This window comes from Vipera berus, assembly GCF_964194415.1.
Source record: "Vipera berus genome assembly, chromosome: 3".
NCBI lineage: Eukaryota > Metazoa > Chordata > Lepidosauria > Squamata > Viperidae > Vipera > Vipera berus.
The window spans coordinates 151,804,122-151,831,463 of record NC_138204.1 but is presented as its reverse complement, the minus strand read 5'-3'; the positions used below and the strand labels follow the sequence as shown (position 1 = coordinate 151,831,463).

Below are 27,342 nucleotides of genomic sequence, written 5' to 3'. Positions count from 1 at the left end.
CTAGTCTTCATAAATTAGTGGACTAAAAGCCATGCAACTTTTTACTGAAATGAAAACATGAGCAAGACAGGATCAGATTAGACATCAGTCCCAGGACTCAAGTTCCAAAATTCTTGCTACTGTTTAATGCTTTAAAGGTCCCTTCATTGATATCGGCAAACCAGGTTTTAGAATTATACTTTTAAAAATAAAAATACATATATATTCATTGATAAATATAGATTTTATATATAAAATGTTATTCTACAGTATGTTATTTGGCATTCTGTATGGTATAGAGCAGGGGTAGGCAACCTCGGCTCTTTTATGACTCATGGACTTCAACTCCCAGAATTCCTGAGCTAGCTGGCTCAGGAATTCTGGGAGTTGAAGTCCATGAGTCATAAAAGAGCTGAGGTTGCCTACCCCTGGTATAGAGTAACTTCATAAATTTTCATACTGTTAGGACAAACTGGTGAATGAAGTTCACTCCACAATTGTACTGGTCACAAACCTGTTTCAATAATAACAGGATGCAAAGAAATGTTAATAGATATTGCCCATTGATGCAAGTGTCTTTGACTGGAAGTTTCATTAAATGCAGGCATGGCAATTTAGGGCATAGGAACACTTTTCCTCTTGACTGGCACTTGATGCCTTTCTGCATACTCAGGCAGAAATTTAAATAAATATGAGATTTGGAAAATTTCATCAAGCATTTGAAATGATAATGTTACTGCTGTAAGTGCATGGACATCTAAGAGCCATATTTTAAAAATCCATTAAGAAATCCTTCATTTGAAAGGCATTACGATCTATTGGGGTAGTGATCTGTAAATGAAGAAGGATCAGCAAAAGGACTGTAATTAATCTGAAGGTGTTTGTCAAAAATTGCTTCTGTTAATACTATTTACATGCTGATCGTGAGCATTAGCAGGAAGTGAACTGTACTGCAATGTTTCTCAGCAAAAGCACAGAGTTTGAAAGGCTGCACATGCCAAGATTTAATTTTATAAAACATGAGGGATTTTGTGCACAAAAAAGCCTCAAATGATAATTTATGATGATCTAAGCATCTTCCTTCAATGCACTGTATACTAATGAATTAATTTAGAACAGTTGTAATCAATCTCAAGATCAGGATACGAACATTTAAATGCTGCCTATAAAACATGAAAAAATAGAAACGAGTAGCATCAGTTAAGTCACATAATCGAAGTGGGAAACCTAATGTCTAAACCCTAATATTATCATCCTTTTTCACCCTTTTTCTATGGACAGGTTAGCCCTGTCTGTATTAGCTTATTGTCCAATCCAGGATGGGGACACAATTTTTTAAAGAGAGGCTTATGGTACATCTGTTTTAATGCAGATGTGGAAAAAGTATTTTTAGTGACTTACACATATATACTGCAACTAGGATTTTGCTACTGGTCCTTCTTCTTTCTTCTTCATTTAGGGAACTTAAAAGCTCTAAAGGCAGTAACCTGAAGAAGAGGACTTTTCATTTGTGAAAAGAATGTGTTTTTTTCAATCGATGAGAAGTAACTAAGGGAATAATCCAGCAAAAAATAAAATTCCATTGCTCAGGTTTTGTTATACTTGTGGCTACTATTCTATCCAACCTAGGGGTGGATCTTTACAATATTTAACCCTTAAGAATGACATCCATGCAATTATTAGTTTCTACCTGATGTACCAATCATTATAATTCTAAAACAGCATTTGGAAATAGTATCCAGGAAGAGAGCCCACTCTCTCTTTAGATCTTTTCCTTTGAGCCAGATGATATGATGGGATTAATAATGTCAAAGAGGGCATTTTACCTCCAAAAAACCCACTCACATAAGGGGGAAAAGGTTATGGTAAAGCAAGCAGGAACATTCTTAAATGACAGCAACTTCAAGTAGTAGCTCTTGAGAACCACTGCTCCTTGATTCAGGCCTACCTCCTTTGTGCTTTATTCTGAGGAGGGGACAGAGAGAAGGATCAACTGACAGAGTATAAAACATCCTTTTAGGTGTCAGGGGCTATGTGAGTCAACTTAGCTCATAAGCTGGAGGTTCCTCACCCTGCTTTTAGATATGGAAGTTGCAGGGATTGGGTATGTCTAGTCTACTGAAAAGAAGGACTAGGGACGACATGATAGTAGTGTTCCAATATTTGAGGGGCTGCCACAAAGAAGAAGGGTCAACCTATTTTCCAAACCACCAGAAGGAAAGACAAAAAGCAATAGATGTAAACTAATTAAGGAAAGAAGCAACCTTCCAAGAACTAAGGAGAGATTTCCTGATAGTGTCTATGGAGATTCTCAGTTATCCATTTATATTCCTTGCAGACAGCTGGTCATTTGCATTCTTAGAGAGTAACTGATGCCACTTGGAGGCTTATCCTGATGACGATTCAGAACAAGATTCAGCAGTCCATCTGCATTTAAAAGACAAAGGCCATTCTTTTGAAGACAGCAAAGTCCACGTTTTGGACAGAGATGACCGCTGGTTTGAAAGAGGGATCTAAGAGGCCATCTATGTCAAAAATTGAACAGCCTTCTCTCAATAGTCTACAACAGGGGTGTCAAACTGCCGGCCCGTGGGCCGGTTGCATCATGTGGAGGCTGAGCCTACACCAGCTCTAGCAATGCGAAAAGTCACAATATGTCGCGACACGTCACGTGATGCAGTGAGTTTGACACCCGTGGTCTACAACACAATCCTTTCAACAGTTCCAAGAAGGCTCCACACTATTCAGGTGACCCTGAAGACATAGATAAGCCGCTGGGTGACTCTTTAAAAGAATGCAAATGACCAGCTGTCTGCAAGGAATATAAATCCTTCCATCCCCACCATCCAGTCAGAGGTGAAGAAGCTTTTTGGATGAGAAGCAAAACATCTTCAAAGAGAAAAAAGAAAGTCCATTTGCCTCATGAAAAAGCACCTTTGGGATTTTCTGACAGTGAGAAGAATAAACTAGCGGAACAGGTACTACCGGAAGAAGAGAGGAAACATTTGATGGTGCAATGTTGGATCTAGATTGAAGAAGTTAATATATACCACTGAATTATTAATGGACCCAGACAACACGTTGTTTATTAAGTACTTGATTGTAAAAATAGAAAATTAATAAAATATTTATATAAAAAAAGTTGTGGGTGCTCCATCACTAGAGGTTTTTAAGAAGAGACTGGATAACCATTTTTTCTGAAATGGTATAGGGCAGGGGTCGGCAACCTCGGCTCTTTTATGACTCGTGGACTTCAACTCCCAGAATTCCTGAGCCAGCATAGCTGGCTCAGGAATTCTGGGAGTTGAAGTCCACAAGTCATAAAAGAGCCGAGGTTGCCGACCCCTGGTATAGGGTCTCCTGTTTAAGCAGGGGGTTGGACTAGAAGACCTCCAAGGTCTCTTCCAACTCTGTTATTCTGTTAAGTTAATAGAGGTGATAAACAACATTTAATTCCATAGAACTCCAGCGGGAAATTTTTAGAAGTAAAGTGTTTTATTAAACTGTCCTCATCACTCATTCATAAAAAACCAAAGTAGAATATATAGCGAATCCAAGCACTCAGATGAACAACGGGTCTCTTAGGCCCAGGTATCACTTATAGGTGCCAGTACAATTGAGATAATGGAACATCTCAGAAAAGAGAGCGATCTTATCTGGCTTTTTTTTTTGCAGTTTTAATAAATTTCCAAATGTTATGGATTGAATCAGTTTAAAAGTAGCAGACAAATGTTATTTAATCGTTGGCCTAGCATTAGACTCACTTAAAAGCATTTTTATTCACAAATTTCATGCAAATTGTTTCAATTGAAAGCACAGAATTTTGAAGTTAATTGGCAGCTTATGATAACTGTCCTGAATGATAGAGGCCATTTGAGTTCTTAAACAATACCTACTTTCCTGTATCCATCATTACACAATTAATTTAATAAGAAAAAGTGATGTGTCCATAAGAACAGATTCATAGAGAATTTATTTCTGGGAGAAACTGCAGGAATCCATTGCAATGTTTTCCTTTCATAATGTCTGCGATGAGATGTCTAGTGGGGAATAGCTATATAGAAACGTCATATTTGGCTGCTTTTAACAGATGACATATAGAAAAAAGACCTACCGGTAATACAGAAAGAAAAATAAATGAGCTTTACAGATGTCAGTAGATTCCAACATTTTTCGCTCTTATAGACTGAGCTTGTTCTGTTTCTGTACTGTATGTTGGAAATAATTTCTCGTGCTGATTTTTAAATAAAACACATTATTTAAATAAAACCAATTATATCAATAAAACGTGAAAACTGAAAGTAAAAAATGGAATAATTTTAAGTTGCATTGATGTATATGTGACAAATCTGGATGTACTAGTTTTATACTATTAAGAACTGGCTACATTTATTTATATATAATACTATCTATGGGTATGCTCAATATTTCCAAATTTTTTGATAACAAATTAGTTGTTACAAAAGTTAACTTTCAAAATGTGTAAGATTTGAGTTTTGACATTTTGAATATAGTTTTCAATTAAATAAAATGATTCTGAGACATTAATAACTAGAATATTTAGCATCTTACTTTAAGTTATTGCATCAATAAACAATTCTCTCTCTCAATCATTGCAAAGAACTTTTTTTTTATAAAAAGGCATAAGCCAAACATTGGTGTTACTCCTCTTTCATTAACCTTTTTCATGTTCTCATGTTTCTAGGTAATATCTAGCTACGTGTACTAAAATATTCTCCTGAAGACACTGAGATAGGCATTAATGCAGGAGGTTTTAAAGGGTTATACTTGCTCTGCTCAGTATAGGCTACCTGTTGGCATACTGGCACCAATCCAATAAATCCCAATTATAATGCTCACAAAATTTACTAGCTTCACATGCTACACCTGACCTTTATCTCTCTGTCACCTGCCTTCCCAGCCATTTCTGGCTCATCTTGTCCACCCTTTCTTGCTCAGCCTATTCCATGCAGCACTTTAAATGGAAGGGCAGAAAACTGCAAAATAGTCATGCCAGAGCTACTCAGGAAATGCATGCATTCTGAAGCCATTATTCGGACTATGAGAAACAGGCCACTTTAGGATAGGCAGACAAGGATGGGAACTAACAGTGACATCTTTCAGCAAACCTCAACAAGCATGGCCAAGAGAAGACTGCATCTCCTTCTGTGAAAGGCTTGAATGTTGTCCTTGCCTAGGCAACAGGAATAAGAATGTGCTCTTAATGCAGCCTCCACTGTCTGTATTGCTCTGCTGGCACTAGACAAAGACATTGTTTGTATTCGCTGTTAGAGCTTCCACCAGCCAAGTCTTCCCCATAGTCATCTCTTCCTGAGGCAGGATCAGGCACACTGGGGGCCTTTTAGCCAAAGTAGGATGTGAGGTGATACCAATCCTCTGTTCCTACCATGCTAGCATACTACAAGAGCTTAGGCAAATTGAAATTTATTTATTTGTTTGTTTAGATTTATATACCGCCCTTTCCCCGAGGGACTCAGGGTGGTTTACAGGGCAAATTAAAACAGTGCAATGTACAAATTAAAATAAAATTACATTAATAGCCCCAAAAGAGTTTAAAATTTAAAATTTAAAACCTTAAAATCCCTCAGTCCAGGCCGGCTAACTCAAATAGCCAGGTTTTTAGGTCCTGGCGAAACGAGCGAAGGTCGGGGGCGATCCAGAGTTCCACAGGAAGTTGATTCCATAGGGCAGGCGCGCCCACCGAGAATGCTCTCCCCCTGGGGATCGCCCGCCGGCACTCCCTGACCAGCGGGACCCTGAGGAGGCCCTCCCTGTGGGAGCGCACAGGACGATGGGAAGTTGATGCAGGTGCTCCCTAAGATAATCCGGACCCATGCCATTTAGGGCTTTATAGGTCATCACGAGATGGTCTCAGCCAGCCTATTGCTCTTCTAGGGTAAGCTAGAAAGCCAAAATGGAACTAATAGCATGAATTTTAAAGTACTATTTAGCAAAACTTATTACAACGTAAAAGTCATGGTACAGTGATTCCAACAATATTAAATGCATAACTAATATATCTCAATGCACATTATGGCAAAGACTGAATTTTTTTTTTAGATTTTCAATAGAAATATAGGTTTGGCAAGGCAAAATTCTCAAGGAAAGGTGCAATATATAAACAGGTAGTAAATCTCACACTTACTCACACAGATTTTACTTATTTGGTAATGAAACACATGCAAGCAACAAGCAAGAATTCCACAGATCAACCCTGAGCCACAGATATTCTCTTCCATTGGTTCTGTTGTATTCCTTGCTTTTATAAACAGAGGCATAGAATCAAAATCTCATGAAATATTGTAAATATTATATTTATAAAAATATTATAAAATCTTAGTAAGACCACACTTGGAATATTGTGTCCCGTTTTAGTCACCACGTTACAAAAAAGATGTTGAGATTTTGGAAAAATTGCAGAGCAGAGCAACTAGGATGATTAAAGTCCTTATGACTAAAACATATGCATGAACTGAGTGTGGCTAGTCTAGAGAAAAGAAGGACTAGGGGTGACATGATAGTAGTATTCCAGTATTTTCCAAAGCACCAGAAGGCAAGACAAGAAACAGTGGGTAGAAGCTAATCAAGGATAGAAGCAATGTGGAATTAAGGAGAAACTTCCTAACAGTGAGAACAATTAATCAGTGGAACAGCTTGCATTCAGAAGTTGTAGGTGCTTCAACACTGGAGGTTTTTAAGAAGAGACTGGACAGCCACCCGTCTGAAATGGTATAGGGTTTCTTGCTTGAGCATGGGGGGTGAACTAGAAGACCTCCAAGGTCCCTTCCAGCTCTATTCTGATTGATTGGATTGATTGATTGACTGACTGTATAACATAACAGAACCATCCAACTTCAAAGCTCCCAAATGCCAAGTATCTGTTAATTCAGAAAGATGGTAGGAGAAACCCGGAATTTAAATATCTTGGAATAGCTAAACGTCCATGATATCTCTTCAGTATATTAGACAATCAATAGTTGTATATGGCTAAAGTTTGAAATACCATAAAGCCAAATGTACAGAACTGTGTCTGTTAGCCTTCTTCCAGATTAAGCTGGCTAATCAAGCAAAGCAGTGATGTATCAAATGATCTGTGATCCACTGCCCTATCCTGGTCAGAGAAGACTGACAACCCAAATGATACTGTTTCTCTCTCTTAAAATGTGGACAGGTTGCCTTTGATTTCATAAATATTTCAACATTTCCAAACCATCTAAGTTTTTTGGAGTCACCAAAAATGCTGATCTTGTGTAGATAACATGGAATGAAACTTCAACTAGTAAAATAAATTACATATATCTGCATGTATTTATAGGCAATGGAAATAACCACATGCCAGAGAACCTTCACAAGGTCACACAGTATTATTTTCAATAAAAATTCTATTCAGAATACTTAATACTCAAAATGATTACGGTCTAATTAAGTTTTCCTACTGCTAGTACTTCTTACTTAAGAAATTCTTCATGAATGTTGCCAATGGAACTGACTTCAAAGTTCACTTAAATGGTGACAAAATAATATATACTATTGTTAAAAGGGGGCTTGAAATATAGTTATTGTCAAAATTTGCTAATAAAAATTCCTAGGATTAACACAAAATCCACATATTGTAAACCGTACACTAGAAATAAAAAGATACTTTCAATTACAATTTCCAACTACCTTATTGGAGCAGCAATTTTTTTGCATTCTCTATTAATTACTCTGAAAATCTGCATTAAACAATTCAGTGAAAAAACCCCGACATCAAATCATATATTCCAGAATAAAAGCAACATGAAACAGAATATTACATCAAAGCATAGCCAAATTATGAAGATGCAAAAAGCAAGTATTTTTTAAAATTTCATATTATAAAATTATTTATCTTTTAAGTATTAGACTTACTTAGTTTTAAGAAAATCCACCACATGTTTGAAATCAGCTACACAATATTCTCTCTTCATGTCCATCAATACACTATTAGAAGCGGATTGAACTGGTACGTGTAGAAAAGCGTAGACTCTTGGATGGTTGAGAATTTTAGCCATTTCCTAGAGACGTGAAAATAACATCAGTAATATTTTTACAAACTAGCAAGTACACTGTTAGTTCTTCACATCTCCAGCATTCAAAAAAAATGTGATGTACACATTTTTGAGTAAGAGATTCAAGTAAGATGGCACCAGATGCTCACAGCAGTGTAATTCGCAGTAAAAATATATGCCCTTGCTCATTAGAAGATTGGTAATCTGATGCAAAGTAAAATGCAATAAACAATAAAATAATATAATAATAATAAAATAAAATAAAAGAATAATAAATGAAGAATGTACATCAATATGACTAATTAAAAATAGATGGGGGAAGGGAGAAGAGTCTACTGACAATCTAGCAATCACCTCTAGAACAGAACTCCCTCATTGGGTCAGAAATGTATCTATTAATTGTCAGCATAAATGTGGAATGTAGGACGCATAGAACATAAAAAAGATAGCCCTCGTTTGCTTATTTACTGTTGCAGGAGTGTGTAAAGGAAAACCTTTTAGATCAGAGTGCTTTTCCAAATTGCCAGGAGTTCCAGCTAATTGCTACACCGTGTGGCATGCACACTGTTGTGGAAGTCACTTAGTTTTTCCCAACAATTCACGAAAGGATGCCAATAGCTGCGTGGAAAGGAACAAGTGAAAAACTCCAATTTGCAAATAAAATTCTCATAATACGAATCAGGCTCTGAACCAAATAGTAAACCATTTGACAATAACACTTACACACTGTAATCAAGGGAAAGAGTAGGAAGTTCTCACAAATTCACTTCACAAGAATAGGCTCATATTAACAGAATGGAAGGCCTACAAAAGTGAATGGATGCAATATAAATATTAGGAAATGGAATTTGTATTATTGACACCTACTTAATTATCCTTATCTAAAGAATGAATGGAATTGTATCTTTGAAACTGGTCTAATTTTCTCATAACATTTAAACACAGGTAAATGTGTTTTGGAACAATGTGAAATGCAAAGTTGTTGTGGCTTATAACATATTAAACTATGTTTTAAAAATAATTTTGTGTAAACTGGACCAAAGCATTTGGAAGAGGGTTATAAAAATTGGATTGGAAAATGAAAAAGGCGTTATAGAGAATGCACAGTGTCCAAACATCTTTATCTCTGTACTACTAAAGAGTTTTTACATAAGAACAAAGAATAAGAAAGAAGATATGAGCTGTTATACCACAATCCATTTTTAGGCGCTGTGTCAGGGCATATCTAGAAAAGCCATCTGTAAAGTTATCTGCTTAAATGAAACTACAGATCACCAATCTTCAGCTGATATGAATCAAAGAAGGGGGGGAAAGAAATTCTATTGTAAATTTGCAGCAGTCTTGGCATTTCTCATTCTTCAAAGGAAAAAAAACACCACGGCATACAAAACTCCTCTCAATGGTCAGGGTTTCATTGGAACAACCTGAATTAATAAGGAAGATAAAAACCACAGATGGCATATGGCAGACTTTGAGCATGACTCATCTTGACAGGTGACATGGAGGCCTATGCATCTCATCATGTGCAATTAAGCATTTAAAAAGACACTGGCAGGTGTGAACAACTTCTTTAAAATACAGACTTTTGTATATCAGCTCCACACTCAGAAACAAGGTGCAAACATAGCAAAAAAACAACAACAACAAAAAAGGAAAACTGTCTATGGTAGAAATCAAGTGATTTCTGAAGGAAAAGCAACATAATCAGCAGTCAAATTTACCAATAGCATTTTTTCCACTGTTTGATATTAATGATGTTAAACTACTAGGTCTTTTCAAAATGTTTATTGCGCAAATGCATTTTTGATGATTCACTATGGCTTCAGAGCAACTCTGCCTATTTTTAGAGTTTTGTAATTTTTTACTAGCAGTCTTTAGGATCAAAATCAAAACTGGCTTTAGGAACAGAATTCCTAAAACATTCCAAAAAACCTTTTGAGTTATCGGAGAAGAATCACCACTAGTTCTCAGCCACAAGCTGCATTCATACATTTTGCTAACAGAGTGGGATTTTTTTTAAAAAAAAATGTTTTGGCTAAAGGTGTTATGCACATTTATGCAAATGTGTTATGTTATTGTTTTGTTTAATGAACTATGTTAAAAAACCGAGTGTGGTTTTGTGTTTCTTCCCTAACTACCGTATATTTTAACAAGCAGCTTAGTAGATAAATGAATGCCCTTATGTCATGACCCTGAGAAGAACAAAGCAATTACAACATTTAAAAATGACAAAGAAAAGAATGAAAGCCCTTTTACTGAAACTGAACAGAGTGCAGATTTATTAAAATCTAAAAAAATATGCATCTTTGACAAGACTAGAAGGTCTGAATGCATCCCCTGCTCCTGAAATGTCAAGTGCCTCTTATTGATGTTATGAAAGAAAAGCTATGGAAGCCTTCCCTCCTTAAGTTCATAAAGCTAAAGTATCTTGAAAAGACAAAACGATGAAATAATGCATTATACATGAACTGTAGATTTAAGCTCTCCACAAACTCCTCCAATCTGTACTAAGCTTTACCTTTACCCTCAGGTCCCTTTGAAAGATTTTCAGTCAACAGACAGTAGAGATGGAACAAAGATTGTCACCAGCTCTTTAAAGCAGCCATGTGTTTTCCCCAGATATGGCTGTCAGCTGTTACACGATCCAGAGAAAGAATGTTCAGTTTCAAAAATGGTCAATAGGTAATGTATGAGTGCCCCCATGTGCTTGCCCTTTGTTGCAAGGTACTAGACTACAAAACAGTCTACATTCTTAAGGAATTTGCTAGCTACTTGACAATGTGCTAGGCAAATTGAATATTAGCTTGATAAAATCTGAAGCAATATGTTTACAAAACCAAATACATTTTTGGATGTATCACTGCTGTGCTTGTGTGCTACCTGAAGATCAATATTTTTTTAAAGAAGAGTGGTTCCTGTTGCACATAAAAACTTGCCTGTCCATATACTATGGCTTAATATGTTGCATATCCTCCGTCAAATGCAGCTTACTGAACAAAGAGCATCTTAAGGCAATATCTGAATTCTGTTTTTCTTTGGAATGTATTGTTTTCAGATAAATGCCACACCATCAGATATGTCTGTTAATATTCTTTCCAGAAAGAACTATTCATATCTTGAAAAATGAGGTTTGTTTGATTTTTCTCTCCAAGCGAACAATGAATGTCCTTAAAAAACTGACCAAAATTGTGTGAATGTTGAGCCACTTTTAATGCAGAAACGGACTAATGTTTACAATGAGATTCCTTTATTCCTTTATCTCTAGAGTCAAGGAGAATAGTGGTGCAGTCTATACAATGCCACTGATATAAAATTGTCCTAAAAATGTCCTTCTTCATTCTTTTTTTTTGGGGGGAGGGGGGATAAGAATAGGGGTAAAAAATGTGCAGGCCAAGTAACAGGCAACTAATAACTGAATAATGTTGAATGAATTTTCAGAAATGCTCTTTGGGGATTTCCTTGGGGAAAGATGGCTAGGAAACTTCTCAGCCAAGAAATGCAGGAACTCCCTGTGGCTTAATAGTCAAACAATGAAATTTAGGAAGGGCCTGCCCTAATGAATCAAGCAGTTAAAAGTGATGGCAGAACGTTTGTGCCTTCAGACTTGCAAGATTTTGTTCATGTAGCCTTACAATAAAGTTCATTTAATCCTGTTTTTTGGTCTGGTTTATCTGGTAGAGTTGACACAAAATCCTACACTGTAGTTGCCAATAAGCAACTGTTTATGGCAGAGTGGTGCTACTTTTGATCCACCAAAGCTGTAGGAGGTAGGTTTTTACAATACGGGTTGGGCTGGAATTTTGTTTTTTCCTGTTATTTTTAAAGGGGGAATTACTTTTAAAGAAACCAGTCTATCAGAGGTTTCTAAGAATTGCAGAAAGTAAATCTGGGGAATATATTCTAGGAGCTGCAAACTGAATACCCTTGGAGTAATCAAACCACACCATTAACATGTATTTATATATAATGTAAATACTATATTTGGTGAAGAGTGGTAAAAAGTGAATGCATTACTGAAGTTAGGTTTAAGGTAGATCTGTAAGAAATAGTAGACCAAAGACCAGAACAGCCATCTTTGCAGCCAATCTTCTGAAATGCACTACCACGCTCAAGATAAATAAGACAAGAAAGCAGATTACTGACTGCACACTGTATGTTATGTATAACTCCCCTTTGGAAAGTTTGTATTACTTAAAAATTGAACTGAAATGTTATATTTTCCCCTTTTTCTTTTGGTGGGTCTTTATGCAGCATATAAATATACCATGTATATTTATAAACATGCAAATAAAGCCATTATGCATGTAAAAAATGCAAGAGAAAAAGTCAAGAACAAAAACCAGTATTTCTGCTGCCGTTGTCTGATACAGATTTAAATAATCCCACTAACTAATTCTGATATGCATCTTGTGGTAAAATGTACTCCAAGAAGTTCAAAACAGCATAAATAAACTATGCAAAATCTTCTGAAGTATGTTGTTACCTATTAACCTGTGATGATTCATTTAAAAATAACATAGGTCTTAGGTACTGAATTTCAGAAGTGCCAACAGTTCAGTAGGAGAAGCTTCTAGAATATTACACAATCTTGTAAGTACAAGAGGGGGGGGAGTGTTAAATAGCAGCCTTTCCTTCAGGGTGGTATTATATGGACTACAATTTGCAGACTCTTTTACCTTCAGTTTTTCTGAATGGTACTTCTAGCATTTTGTAATCCAAACACGTATCTGCAGGGCATCAGCTCAGGGGAGGATCAGAAGATGTGCATGATTTATTTCCCCTGTGGCTTACACTTTTTTTGATACTCCTTGGCAATTTGTTTATGAATTATGCCATCCAGAATGGGCCTCGTTTAACATTTTGGGTTTCATTTCTTCATGAACTTGCCCATTGCTTATCAAAAGGGCACAACGTCTGGTCCCCTCTTGTCTTGCATTTCGTGTTGTGAATGCAGTTGCAAAGGGGAAGCTTCCAAGCTGCAAGCTGTCAGTTCCTGCATGATGTCAAAAGAAGATGGTTAGTCACTGCAATGGCTTCCCTTGTGAACCTACCTCCAGATGCTCTAAAATATACGGAGGATTTGTCATGCCGAGCCTTAGCATTGCTCCCTCGGGGATCACTTCAACTAGCTTCCACAAGAGAGTCGGGAGATCTGTGCCAATGTCTCTGCCATAAGCCCCTGTATCTTCGCTGGTCAGCCATATCTCGCATACTCCTTCTGTCAACAAGAGACAGACAGAGAGATAATTAACAAACCTGCTTTGGAGCTTGTTATTTTATTATCCAGCTGCTCACCCTTTTTAAAAATGCACTATTTCATAATCCTAACTATTATGCAGCCAGGCTGGATATTCAATTGCAATGAAAGAGACATATCCCCTGGGTAGTGGTGGGTTACTGAGTTCATTTTATGAGAACCACAGTACTACAACAATGCTGTGAATTATTGCTTGAAAGTGATTAACATTCACAGCCAGTGACTAATGTGAGACGCCTTACTAATGCAACTTAAACATGAGTATAGAGCTTCTCTCCCATCTCGGGCACTTGCTGGCTTATTAAGCCTTTTGAGCAGTATTGCTTAAGCATGTAGTATTTTGCACTGATCAAACTGCTAAAAAAGTGAGCTGACTAATAGTTTAGTTACAGCCTCTAAGGGTCCCAAGTACTTGGAGATAAAAAAAGTCACTTGCTGACTAATCCAATTATTATTTACAGTTACATCATGGAATCTTTATATAATATTTACAAGGCTATTAAAATTGGTTAATTACAGAAGACATTCAGTGTCACCTACAGACAGAGTCATTTCGAGAAAAGTTGTTTTCCAAGCAACTAATACTTATATTTTCAATGAAGCTGCAAGAAGCATAAATATTTCAGTTGCACCATAAAATGAATAAAATTCTTGTACATGCAAGCTAATAAACATTTCTTTCAATAAGTTATGAGTTCAAGACATTTGGTCACTTCTGTCTGCTGCCTCCAAATGCAATGTTGTGAAAATGAGGCAAAAAAGAAGAAACATGCAGTTAGATCCTTCCCATCAAAACTAGACTAGACATCAACCTTGAAATGCCCAACATAAACGTTTCAGTTGCAAACTTATTTTAATTGTGACTGTACACATAAAAATCTGTATAGAAAATTACAGGAGGATCTAATTCTATTTTATTAGACTGTACAAGAGACATGTGTCCAGAAATTTTAGGGAAGGTACTGATATATTGGAGTGAGTTCTGGAAATCCTGCCTTAGGAGGAACAGTAGGCCATGTTTATTTTGGAGAAGATGAAGGAAAGATGAAATAACAGTCTTCTATGTGAATGGCAGGCACATGGAAGATGGAAGAGATTTATTTCCTTCTTTTCCAACCAGCAGGATTGGAAAGAATGTGTGGAAATGTCAGGGACTGAACTGTATGGTCTCAGAAGAATTATCATCATTTTATTATTCATTCCTGGGTTGTATCCGAGTAGAATGAAATCCTGCCATATCATTCTAAATATTTGACCAATACTAAACAAGCTGATTTCAACATAGCAGCAAATTATGGTTCAAAGCAAAACAGAAATAATCTGCTGAAACATTAAGCAGAACTTTTTTAGAAGCCTATTGCTCCTGGCTTTATAATTCCAAAGAAGATAATTTGAATCTGGCCATGATGAAAACAATGTACTTATCTCCATCTGAATCAATAATATTGCCAGATACATTATACAGGATGGCAGCACAGTTAAAAAAAACAGGATACAAAAATATTTGGGAAATCATGTAAGTAGACATTATCCACTGTTTTCCTATTAGAAATATTCATGGAAACTCTGTGCTTTTCAAATGAAAGGTTCAGATTTATAATTTTTCCAACAAATCATTCCTCATTTTGACCTGTGAAGAGAGTTATGGTATGCTGCCTTGTGGATGCCAAATTAGTGTAAAAAAGAATCACTATGAATAGGAATAAAAACAATATTGACAAGGAAAATAACAGCCTTGTTCAAAATCTACATAGGTGAGGATCATTAGCCCCCTGGTGGGTTGAAAATTAAATTGCATTACAAGGAAGCAGCTGTAACAGTAAATTAACAACAGGAATAACTGTCTTTACTGCTCTGACACCAGGATATTAAACAAGGAATCTCTACGTTACATACAAATGCAATATCAAATGTTACAGAATATTCTTATTACACATTCTCTCTCTCTCTCTCTCTCTCTGTGTGTGTGTGTATGTGTGTGTGTGCGCGCACACACACACAAAACCTACAGACTGTTAGGCAAATTCAATAAAAATTGATGTGACATTTCAATTGACAAATTATAGTGGCAACACAGGGGGCACACTTTCTTACCATTTTTTATGTTTAGCCTTCAATAATATCACAAAAGGGGGACAAAGCCATAATTTCAAGGTATTTTTATTTAGATTTAGTCAGGAAGGATTTTTTTTTACAAAAAAAATCTATAAAATTATATGTTATTGTGGGTAAACCTTTTGAAAACTCACACCACTTTTGGAGGTTTGTTGTTGAAATTTGCCATTTTAATCTTGAGGTGATCTTGAGATGTTCAAATACAACAGAGTGTGGATTCAAATGGTTTTTAAATGTGCATGAATTATTCCCTGGTTTGATATTGGAATAATAAAAATATGGATTTGGTTTATGTGCTTCCAAACATTGGATTTGTAAGGAGATAAAGAAATTAAAACACTTGTGTTGTCAAGTTAAACAAGAGTTTGCTCTCCCATCCATCAAAACTGCTTAGCAGAATTGACCTTCTTTAAAAACTTTACTTCCTTTTTTTTAGAGCTAAAGTAATAAAGCATTTAACTACTACAGTACTTTAAAATCTGAATTCCAATAGGAAAACCTCTATATACAGACTATCATCAACTTTCAAAGTCAGCCCGGAAGCTAAAATCTAGTGAACTTCTACAAAACAGGGTCTTCATCTAATTCTTCATCAGGATGCTATTCTAAATGGCAGGTAGGATGACACGGAAGGCTGCCTCCTGGATCCATTAGATGACACTGTTTAATTGACTAGTCCTAAAGCAAACCAAGCCATTTGTGCTGGACTACATGGGGCAGGTGGGTGCTTCAGGAGATAGGTAGTGCTTCAAATGTAGTACTTCATAGGTAACCTTTAGCACTGAACTGCATTCAGAAACTACCTTACAACAGCGTAATTCACACATCAGGGATATTATATGGGTAGAGCAAGACATGCCCATCACTCTTGTGCAGGAGCATTCTGGACCATAGTTTCCAAGCAGTTTTCAAGGGCAGTGCCATGTAGAGTACATTGTAGCAGTCCGCCCATGAGGCAACCAAAGCACGAATGACAATAAGGAGTGTCTCTCAATATAAGAATGCATGCAACTCTTCTGTAAACTCTTGTGTAAACTGTAAACTCCTGTGCAATGGCCTTCTTGGCCACAGCTGTCACTTATTCCTCCAATTATAGAAGATGAAACTCTATGAAGATTCCCAGATAGTGCATCAATCCCAAATGCATCCAAACCTGTGTGGAGTTGCAGACCAATGGATGCTGAAGCTATATGCTTTGGACAACACAACAAACAGTTTTGCAACCATGCTCTCATTGGAAGAGAACAGGGAGGTAGCAGTAGGAAGAGCACCTTCCAAGGATTTGCAGAATGCAGCTGCTGCTCTCCCGAAACTTTCCTGAAAGCCCCCTCCCTCTTTCATCTCTTCAGGTGCTGACTTGGGTCTTCCACGAACTGTTCTCTCTGCTTTCCCCCCTTTTTTAATCTTCACAATTTTTTCTTTCCCCCAAATAGGTCGCCTGTAATGTAAAGTAAGGAATGAGTAGGAACTGCCAAAAACAGATGCTTAATCTCAGTATTGCCCCTTCTCTGAGGAAAAAAAAGATGGTGCAAAGGCAAAGATGCACCAACCCTGCACTTGGAATCTACCAATGTCCAGTGAACACACATCTGGTATTGGTGTTGGAAGGGGGCAAAGGTGACTTATATACAGAGACAGAATTCAAAAATTTAGTAGACGTATTCACCAACGATCATAATATTTGAGATAATATATGTTATTTTGCCCTATCCATCTATATAAGACTGTTTTAAAAACACCTTTTGCTTCCCTTATTTGGTAGCTACTTTTCAAGACTTTTAAAGGCAATTTCCAATATTAAATTATCCATATTTCCACAGGCGTGCATAGATCCAACAGAAGTGAAGACTGGATCCCCCTTTTTCCTCCAAAGTTTAGTATCAAACATTTGGTATTCCAACTCTTTAGAATCCGTTCCTATTATTTTTCAAATTTATTCAGTGTAAAGTCATTTAATAAAAAAACACAAAGCTTAATTGCATTGCTTTATGGATGAGTTTGGTGAAATATGTATCTGCAACACATCCTTTGGATATTTTATGCAAACAGCTTGAATCATCTGAATTGTGTGATTCTGATATTTGCGAACACTGAAGGCTTAAAGTCAGTCTCTCAGATCTTTATCCAGTCATCTCTCCATCTAGTCTTCTCAAGATCAGAAACATAGTGGAATTTCTCCAGTATTACCTGATATATATACAGTTCCCTTCTGGGAGGAGGCTCCGTGGTATCTGAAGCAGAACATCCAGATTCAGCCACAGTTTTGTTCCATACAGTATTAACCTTGTGAACAATAAAACTTCCTCTTTCCGTTATGTATTCAAGATGGACAGTGATTAATATTTATATGTTGCTTATATGTAAGGGTGGAGGTCTATACATATTTTGTATATAGCATGTTTAAATGTGTGTCATGTATGTGTACACTTTGAGAGCAAGCAACTAAATTTTATTTTTGATGTGTGCCAGTGTGCCCACTGTAAAAAATGACGATAAAGGTTATCCATCTTTTAACATTGCGTAAATTATTTGTTTGTAAATGCAGAAAATACATTTTTCCTTAGATTATACAGCATAACAGCTTAAGAAAAGGATGGTCCTGTGTTGGAAAACCCTCTTTCCAAGACTACCAACCTTTGCACTTTGTAAAAAAAGTTGTTAGTCTTCAAGGAGAAGATTTTTATTCCATGCCTTTCAAACAGTTTAAAGCACATTCCTACTAGTCCTTAAATATGAAAAACTAAATTCTGTATCAAAGCCCATTACTATCTGTGAAACAGTAATTGTAGTGGCTAAAAGATTACAGATTCCTCCCCCCACTTTCTTTCTATGATTCCTTCTTAAAGCTTTACTGAAACATCTGAAAATGGGAACGTGAACCTGTTGATTTTGTGTGTGTGTGTGTGTGTGTGTGTGTGTGTGTGTGTATGTGTGTGTGTGTGTGTGTGTGTGTAAAAACAGAAGTTGGGTCATTTGGATTGCTACATCAGGGACATCTTTTTATATAATACAGTATAGTATTTTTATGAAATATAGATGGGAAATTTTATAACTTCTTGTGGACCTATTATGTAAGGGGAAGAGATATCAGATATTTTGAGTATATTACTATATTTGTCAGCATTCAGCCAGGGTGGACTTTTTGTGTTTTATGTTAGAGTGAATGGCATGTTGTGTTATTTGTTTTTTCCCCCCCTGATTTTGTAGATATCTTTTTTTTATTTTTATGATTAGTGTCGGATAGTTGATAATTTGTTTTATTCTCTTTTTGTCTTTATTTTGTATTTTAACTTTGGAAACTAAAAAAAACCCCAAAATAAATGGGAACAGGATGTCTTCTATTGCAATGAGTGAGATTCGCTGTAGGAAACCATTTTGGAAGAAACCTAGCCGTGACCTTCCCTACCTTCACCCCCACCCCATTCTTATCAATAATTGCCTGGCCATTTTGCTATTCCTTTTTCAGCAGAGAATTCTTTTGGCAGTTTGCCATTCTCTCTAGAAAAGAGAAGCCTCTCTCCCATGTACCTTTTTAAAAGACCATCTGCCAAGGATAAGTCTGATTTTTAAAGCATTTGTCAAAAATTGCCCGCAGTCTCAAGAATAATTAATCTGAAATTGCCATTTCTGCTCATGCCTTCAGAATTCATTAGTGACATAACATTAGCCTTCAAAAAACTAACTCAGATATAGGTAGCGAGCTTAAAAAAATCCAACTTATTGAAGCTCATTGTTAAGGTTAATCTTGTTCTGGCTAAATTTTGTGAGTTTCGATTAACTGCATATCCTTAAGCTAAAACATAATCATTAGAGATAAATCCTATTTATGGATTAGGCAAAGTAGTATGACAACTTCAGAAACGGCATTTGAAACTTGTACTTTCCAAAAAGCAGAAATCTGCTATAAAGAGCCAACTGATAATGAGAGAGAGAGAGAGAGAGAGAGAGAGAGAGAGAGAGAGAGAGAGAGAGAGAGAGAGAGAGAGAGACCTCATGAAAAGAAAGAAAAGGGGGAATATTTTCATCTGTTAAATGTCTTCTGCTTCTTTATACAAGAATTACTCTATCATGATTCCCAAGGCAACTTTTTTTTTAAAAAAAATAGCACCAAAATATCAAGATACAATGGGTCAAAAAAAAGTAACACACCTCTCTGCAGTTGTGAAAACAAGGACAAGGGACAACTGAAATGCCCCACGTCCTCTTTTCGATTTAAAGTACCGGACTCTTTAAAATTGATCAGGCTAGTATACCTAGAAAATAGAAGAAGGAGGGCAAGATCTGAGAAGGCAGAGGAAGGCCAACAGATGAGCTTTGGCGATGACCGAAGTGGGCCAAAGTTAACAGCAAGGAACATTGATGGCAAGGAAACACTAAGAGGGATGTTGGCCAAGCAAGTGCGAGAGGCCCCGGTGCTACCACCTTCATGTGGCCTGGATCCCAATAAATAAAAGTTCATATGCTGCCAAAGAAAAGCCTAAGGCAGAGTTCCCCAACCTTTCTGCCTTTGCTGACCAGCTTTTTTTTGGGGGGGATGGTTCTGTGTAAGTGGTCAGCAAGTGCACATATCTCCATTTGCATGAGTGGTTGGCACATGTGCCCACCGCTTGCACAAATGGAGTACACATGCTCGTCTGCTGCTTGCACGAGTGGGGAAGCATGCATGCACACTCACCCACGCCTTCTGCAGCCTGGTTCCGAATAGCTCATGACCCAATAGTGCGCTGCAGCCCAGGGGTTGGGGACCCCTGAGCTAAGGCACTATTACTTAAGGTAAAACATTACAGGTAGTCCTCAAATTACGACCAAATGTTCTTTTGCTAAGCAAGACAGCTATGTGAGTTTTGGCCCATTGTATGACCTTTCTTGCCACAGTTGTTCAGTGACTGACTGCAGCTGTTTGGTTAGTAACATGGTTGTTAGGTGAATCTGGCTTCTCCATTGACTTTGCTTGTCAGAAGGTCGGAAAAGGTGATCACATGACACCAGGACACTGCAACTGTCGTAAGTACATGCCAGTTGCCAAGTATCTGAATTTTGATGACGTGACCCTGAGGATACTGCAACGGTCCTAAAGTGTGAAAAATAGTCATAAATCACTCTATTTAGTGCCTTTGTAACTTCAAACAGTCACTAAGTGAATGGTTATAATTCGAGGACTACCTGTAGTTTTCAGAAGTTACACCAGGTCTAGGGAAGCAATAAGAAGGCCCACAACAGCTTTAGTCATCCTTTTAGCATCCAGTCTCAGACTAAATCTAGCTATCTTCAATACAGTATGTGAATGGCTATAGGGCCCGGTTGGATGGGAAGCCTAGGACAGAGGTATGCAACCTTGCCTCTTTTATGACTCGTGGACTTCAACTCCCAAAATTCCTGAGCCGGCTGACTCAGGAATTCTGGGATTTGAAGTCCACGAGTCATAAAAGAGCCAAGGTTGCCTATCCCTGGTCTAGGAACTAGCTTAAAGTTCCAGGAGCCAATTAAGAAAAACTGAAGCAAAGTCTAATCTATCTTGATTTTATAAAGAAGAAAAAAGGGAGCGGAAAATAAAAAGATATAGAAATCTAAAAATAGAGAACAGAGAAGACTGAATTGTAGATAAGCAATGTAAATAAGTAATTGATAACTTAGGAAATAGTGAAAAAGAATTTTTCTAAGCATAGGGAATTAGAAATGAAATTCTCATTTTATATAGAAACTACAATTAAAAGAACTTTTCTAATAAAGATTCCATTTACAGGTAGTCCTCGACTTACAACAGTTCATTCAGCGACCGTTCAAAGTTACAACAGCACTGAAAAAAATGACTCGTGGCCATTTTTCACACTTAAGACTGTTGTGGCATCCCCATGGTTATGTGATCAAAATTCAGATGCTTGGCATCTGATTCATATTTATGACCGTTGCAGTGTCCTGGGGTCATGTGACCACCTTTTGCGACCTTCTGATGAGCAAAGTCCATGGGGAAGCCAGATTCACTTAACAAACATGTTGCTAATTTAATAACTGCAGTGTGATTCACTTAACAACTGTGGCAAGAAAAGTCATAAAACAGGGCAAAACTGACTTAACAAATGTCTCACTTAGCAACAGAAATTTTGGGCTCAATTGTGGTCATAAGTTGAAGACTACCTGGATATAGAAAATTTTACTCTCCCTATCTCCGGTGCCTTTTAACAATTGAATCTACAACCTGGTTTGACTTAGTTCTTCCATAATCCATTGATTAATAATTAATTAATAAATATATAAAATAAATAAGTGATTGGAACTGGATCTTGCTATTATCAATGGGAAAAATCAGGTGAACTGATTTCACTGCAAGCATGAATTCCTCTGTAACAATTTTGCCATGTAACAAAATCCCACCCCTTCATGGATTACTGCCTTGTCGTGGCGAAGGGGCTTGCGTAATTCAATGAAGCTATGAGCTATGCTGTGCAGGGCCACCCAAGACGGACAGGTCATAGCAGAGTTCTGACAAAACGTGTGTTGTGATTCAAGGTCAGCCTGTGGGTTCGGCAGTTGGGTCGGATGACTCAGAGGAGGAGGGGGGTGTTGAAGAGCTTGCTAAGGGGATTGGACAGCTTGATGAGAGCCCCCAGCCAGGCCCCTCTCATCTGGTCACGATGCAGACCCAGCTGTGTGAGCCTGACAGCGTGGATGAAGATGACCCACAGCTGGCCCTATTCAAGGACGCCCGACGCAGGAGGCAGTCAATCAGGAGTAAACAGAGGAAGGCAATGGGGCACCTCGGAAGGAGGCAGAGAGAGGCCATGCCCTGAACTGTATTTAAAGGGAATGTGTGGGAGGGCTGGTTTGCTGAAGGCAACCGCTTGGATAGTTCCTGTTTCTTAGCTCCTGTTTCATGGTTGGTGTCTTGTCTTGCTCTGTTTTATGTGAATAAATTTGGCAGGCTTTATTCCAGCCTCTTGCCGTTTGTAAAGGGGTTGTCCCTGCTTTTGCTGCAGGGCCGGTAGCAGGCTGGTACAGAACAACGTGATCCACTGGAGAAGGAAATGGCAACCCACTCCAGTATCTTTTCCATGAAAACCCTATGGACAGTACCAAATGGAAAAAAGATATGACACTGGAAGATGAGCCCCTCAGGTCGGAAGGCATCCAATATGCTACTGGGGAAGAGCAGAGGGCTAGTACTAGTAGCGCCAGAAAAGAATGAAGCGACTGAGCCAAAGCTGAAAGGACGCTCAGCTGTGGATGTGTCTGGTGGTGAAAGGAAACTCTGATGATTCAGATGACCATCAGGTATACTACTACGGGCAAGAATCCCTCAGAAGAAATGGAGTAGCCTTCATACTCAATAAAAGAGTAGGAAAAGCAATACTGGGATATGATCCCCAAAATGACAGAATGATCTCAGTTTGAATCCAAGGCAAACCATTCAATATCACAGTAGTCCAGGTCTATGCCCCAACCACCAGTGCTGAAGAGGATGAAATTGACCAGTTCTATGAAGCCCTACAGCACCTTATAGAACTAACACCCAAAAATGATGTCCTTATCATCATGGGGGATTGGAATGCTAATGTAGGAAGCCAAAAGATAAGCGGAATAACAGGCAAGTTTGGCCTTGGAGTACAAAATGAAGCAGGGCACAGGCTGATAGAATTTTGTCAAGAGAATACGATGGTCATAGCAAACACTCTTTTCCAACAACCCAAGAGACGGCTCTCTACTCATGGACATCACCAGACGGTCAACACAGAAATCAGACTGACTTATGTGCTCTGCAGCCAAAGATGAAGAAGCTCTATACAGTCAATAAAAACAAGACCAGGAGCTGACTGTGGCTCAGACCATGAGCTTCTTGTTGCAAAATGTAGGCTTAAACTGAAGAAAGTAGGGAAAAGCACTAGGCCACTCAGGTATGAACTAAATCATATCCCTGACGAATATACAGTAGAGGTGACAAATAGATTTAAGGAATTAGATCTGATAGACAGAGTGCCTGAAGAACTATGGACGAAGGTTCACAACATTGTACAAGAGGTAGCAACTAAAACCATCCCAAAGAAAAAGAAATGCAAAAAAGCAAAATGGCTGTCTGAGGAAGCTTTGCAAATAGGTGAGGAAAGGAGGGAAGCGAAAGGCAAGGGAGAAAAAGAAAGATACACCCAATTGAATGCAGAATTCCAGAGAATAGCTAGAAGAGATAAGAATGCCTTCTTAAATGAACAGTGGAAAGAAATAGAAGAAAACAATAGAATAGGGAGGACCAGAGATCTCTTCAAGAAAATTGGAAAGATGAAGGGAACGTTTCATGCAAAAATGGGCATGATAAAGGACCAAAATGGCAGGGACCTCACAGAGGCATGAGCTTAACATCCCTGATCACCACGATGAGGTGGTCACTGGCCTCGAGCCAGACATCTTAGAATGTGAAGTGAAGTGGGCCTTAGGAAAGCTAAGCAACAACAAAGCTAGTGGAGGTGACAGTATTCCAGCTGAGCTATTCAAAATCTTAAAAGACGATGCAGTAAAAGTGCTACACTCAATTTGCCAGCAAATTTGATTGTGTGGATCACAACAAACTGTGGCAAGTTCTTAAAGAGATGTGAGTACCAGACCATCTTATTTGTCTCTTAAGAAACCTATATGCAGGTCAACAAGCAACAGTGAGAACTGGACACGGAACCACTGATTGGTTCAAAATTGGGAAAGGAGTTCGGCAAGGTTGTATACTGTCATCCTGCATGTTTAATTTATATGCAGAGATATCATGAGAAAGGCAGGGTTAGATGAATCAAAAGTTGGAATTAAGATTGCCGGGAGAAATATCAACAACCTAAGATATGCAGATGATACCACTCTAATGGCAGAAAGTGAAGAGGAACTAAAGAGCCTCATGTTGCGGGTGAAGAAGGAGAGTGCAAAGGTTGGCTTGAAACTTAACATTAAGAAAACCAAGATCATGGCATCCGGCCCTCTCAATTTCTGGCAAATAAATGGGGAAGAAATGGAGGTAGTGACAGATTTTATTTTCCTGGGCTCCAAGATCACTGCAGATGGGGACTGCAGCCAAGAAATTAAAAGACGCTTGCTCCTGGGGAGGAAAGCTATGGCAAATCTAGACAGCATGCTAAAAAGCAGAGACATTGCCCTGCCAACAAAAGTGTGTATAGTCAAGGCTATGGTCTTCCCAATTGCAATGTGTGGCTGTGAAAGTTGGACCATACGAAAGGCTGAGTGCCAAAAAATTGAGGCCTTTGAACTGGGGTGCTGGAGAAGATTCCTGCGAGTCCCTTGGACTACAAGGCGATCAAACCGGTCAGTCCTAGAGGAGATCAACCCTGACTGCTCTTTAGAAGGCCAGATCCTGAAGTTGAAACTCAAATACTTTGGCCACCTAATGAGAAGGAAGGACTCACTGGAGAAGAGCCTAATGCTGAGAAAGGTTGAGGGCAGAAGAAGAAAGGGACGACAGAGAATGAGGTGGCTGGATGGAGTCACTGAAGCAGTAGGCGTGAGCCTAAATGGACTCCAGAAGATGGTAAATGACAGGAAGGCCTGGAGGAACGTTGTCCATGGGGTTGCGATGGGTCGGACATGACTTTGCAACTAACAACAACAACAACAAAATCCCACACAAATTTTTGGTGGAAAAATCAAGCTATTTCCATTTCATCTTAGCCTGTTTGATTAAAAAGTATTTAAGGTTAAAAAAAAAGTTTCCTGAATTAAGAGGCTAACTGTAAAGGGAAGGAGGTTTTAAAGACAGATTCTCCCTTAAAAGAGGTGCGCTATATATTTTTCACTTCAGTAGTAAATAGGTCTGTGCAATCATTAAATGCTAAATGGAGCATAACTATTTTTCCTATTCGAATGCAAAGCATTGTATTTGCTTATAAAAGAGGTCATTCTACCCCTATAGGGAGTTTTTGCTTTTGTGGCCTGGCAGTGTATGAACTAAGAGCCCTTTCTCACAGTAGGTAGCAAGGGAGGGGGAAAAAAACCTATAATGCCTCACTTGATCAGTGCAAACAGTACAATAGCTACGCTCTATTAACAAAATCAGACTCTAAAGGAAACAAGACAGGCGGAGAAGTCTCTACTGTTATTTTAACCAGTACTTCTAGATTATCATGTGTATACTATGGGGGGAAAAATCAGTTATATCATTTGTCATGATCTTAGTTTGGATTAGTTGGCCACTCTAAAGCTGTAGGGAAGATTGAATTGCAGATGAGAAAAGGCAGCCTTTCCAATGAGCCAAAAATTAAGCATTTCCCATTAGTGTCCTCTTTATGAGGGGCATTTTCACATCTCTCTCTCTCTCTCTCTCTCTCTCTCTCTCTCTCTCTCTCTCTCTCTCTCTCTCTCTGTGTGTGTGTGTGTGTGTGTGTGTGTGTGCGTGTGCGCGCGCGCACGCATGTGCGTGTGTACGTACATATATATACAAGGACATAGACACAGGCACATCCATTCAGTGTGTGTGTGTGTGTGTGTGTGTGTGTCTCCTCTATTTAATCATGTTCAATTCTTGGAGGAGACTGCTTGGAAAAATGCCCGCAGTTTCCTTGGCAAGGTTTTACAGAAACCATTTGCCATTGCTACCTTCCTAGGGCTGAAAGGAGGTGACTGGTCCAAGGTCACCCAGCTGGCTTTGTACTTAAGGCAGAACTAAAATTCACAATATTCCAGTTTCTAGTCTGATGTCTTACCGCTACACCAAAGGACTGGGAAGGAAAGCCATGGCAAATCTAGACAGCACATTAAAAAGCAGAGACATCGACCTGCCAACAAAAGTGCGTATAGTCAAGGCTATGGTCTTCCCAGTTGCAATGTATGGCTGTGAAAGTTGGACCATAAAAAAGGCTGAGTGCCAAAGAATTGAGGCCTTTGAACTGTGGTGCTGGAGAAGACTCCTGTGAGTCCCTTGGACTGCAAGGCGATCAAACCGGTCAGTCCTAGAGGAGATCAACCCTGACTGCTCTTTAGAAGGCCAGATCCTGAAGTTGAAACTCAAATACTTTGGCCACCTAATGAGAAGGAAGGACTCACTGGAGAAGAACCTAATGCTGGGAAAGATTGAGGGCAATAGAAGAACTGGACGACAGAGAATGAGGTGGCTGGTTGGAGTCACTGAAGCTCGCCTGAATTTTTCTAACATTTCACAGTAAACTTCTGAATTGCTGGTCGAATCACGCTCCATGAACTTCACTAGTACTCCTCCTTTGGCATCTTTGCAACACCACAATCTTCTTGGTTCACAATAATGCTCGCCCGTACACCGCTAGATGCACACAAGAACTTCTGAAGCAGTTCCGTTGGGATGTTTTTGATTGCCCTCTCTATAACCCAGATTTGGCAACAAGCGACTAGTACTAAGGAATTTCAAACCTTATAAGATGTTATGACATGTGGCTCAGTTTGAATGGCAATTATGTCAAAAAGTAATGTAATGTTGTAGTTTTCTAAGGTCTATAATAAAAGTTCTGTATCTGCAAGTCTGTCATTGATAACCAAACAGAGGTTTATTTCTGAACTGCCCTTGTACAACAGTGGTAGTGTCTGTGGTCATGTGATCCCTATTTGAAACTTCACTGCTGGCTTCTGACAAGCAAAATCAATGGGGAAGCCAGCTAGAGGTCATAGATGCCAAGTACGAGACATCGCACCCAGTAGCTGCAACTGAAATGTTGCCACAAGTCAGCACGTGATGTTGTGCTTTATGACCGCATTGCTTAGCAATAGAGATCTTAGTCCCATTAGTATCCTTAATGAGGATTACCTGCATGATCTGATGATTGACTCAAGCCAACACAGCTGAAAGATGCTACTCTTTGATCTCATGTAAAGGAATCAAGGATCCTGCCTCCGACAAGAAAATAAAGGCAAAGATAAAATCATTCTATATCTAGTGATTCTAGATCAGGGGTGTCAAACTGCCGGCCTGTGGGCTGGACATCTCATCCA

At 38.4% G+C, this 27,342-nt stretch overlaps 1 protein-coding gene across 2 annotated transcripts in view; it reads right to left on the bottom strand.

The window, feature by feature from the left end:
• CDKAL1 (CDKAL1 threonylcarbamoyladenosine tRNA methylthiotransferase) overlaps positions 1–27,342 on the bottom strand; it is a 315,714-nt gene that overhangs the window by 110,512 nt on the left and 177,860 nt on the right. For both annotated transcript variants that reach the window (XM_081325955.1, XM_081325954.1), the window contains exons 10-11: positions 13,082–13,248; positions 7,891–8,036 (exon numbers count right to left, since the gene is read on the bottom strand). In XM_081325955.1, the coding sequence (XP_081182081.1) occupies positions 7,891–8,036; positions 13,082–13,248 (313 nt within the window). The remainder of the gene's footprint in view (positions 1–7,890; positions 8,037–13,081; positions 13,249–27,342) is intronic.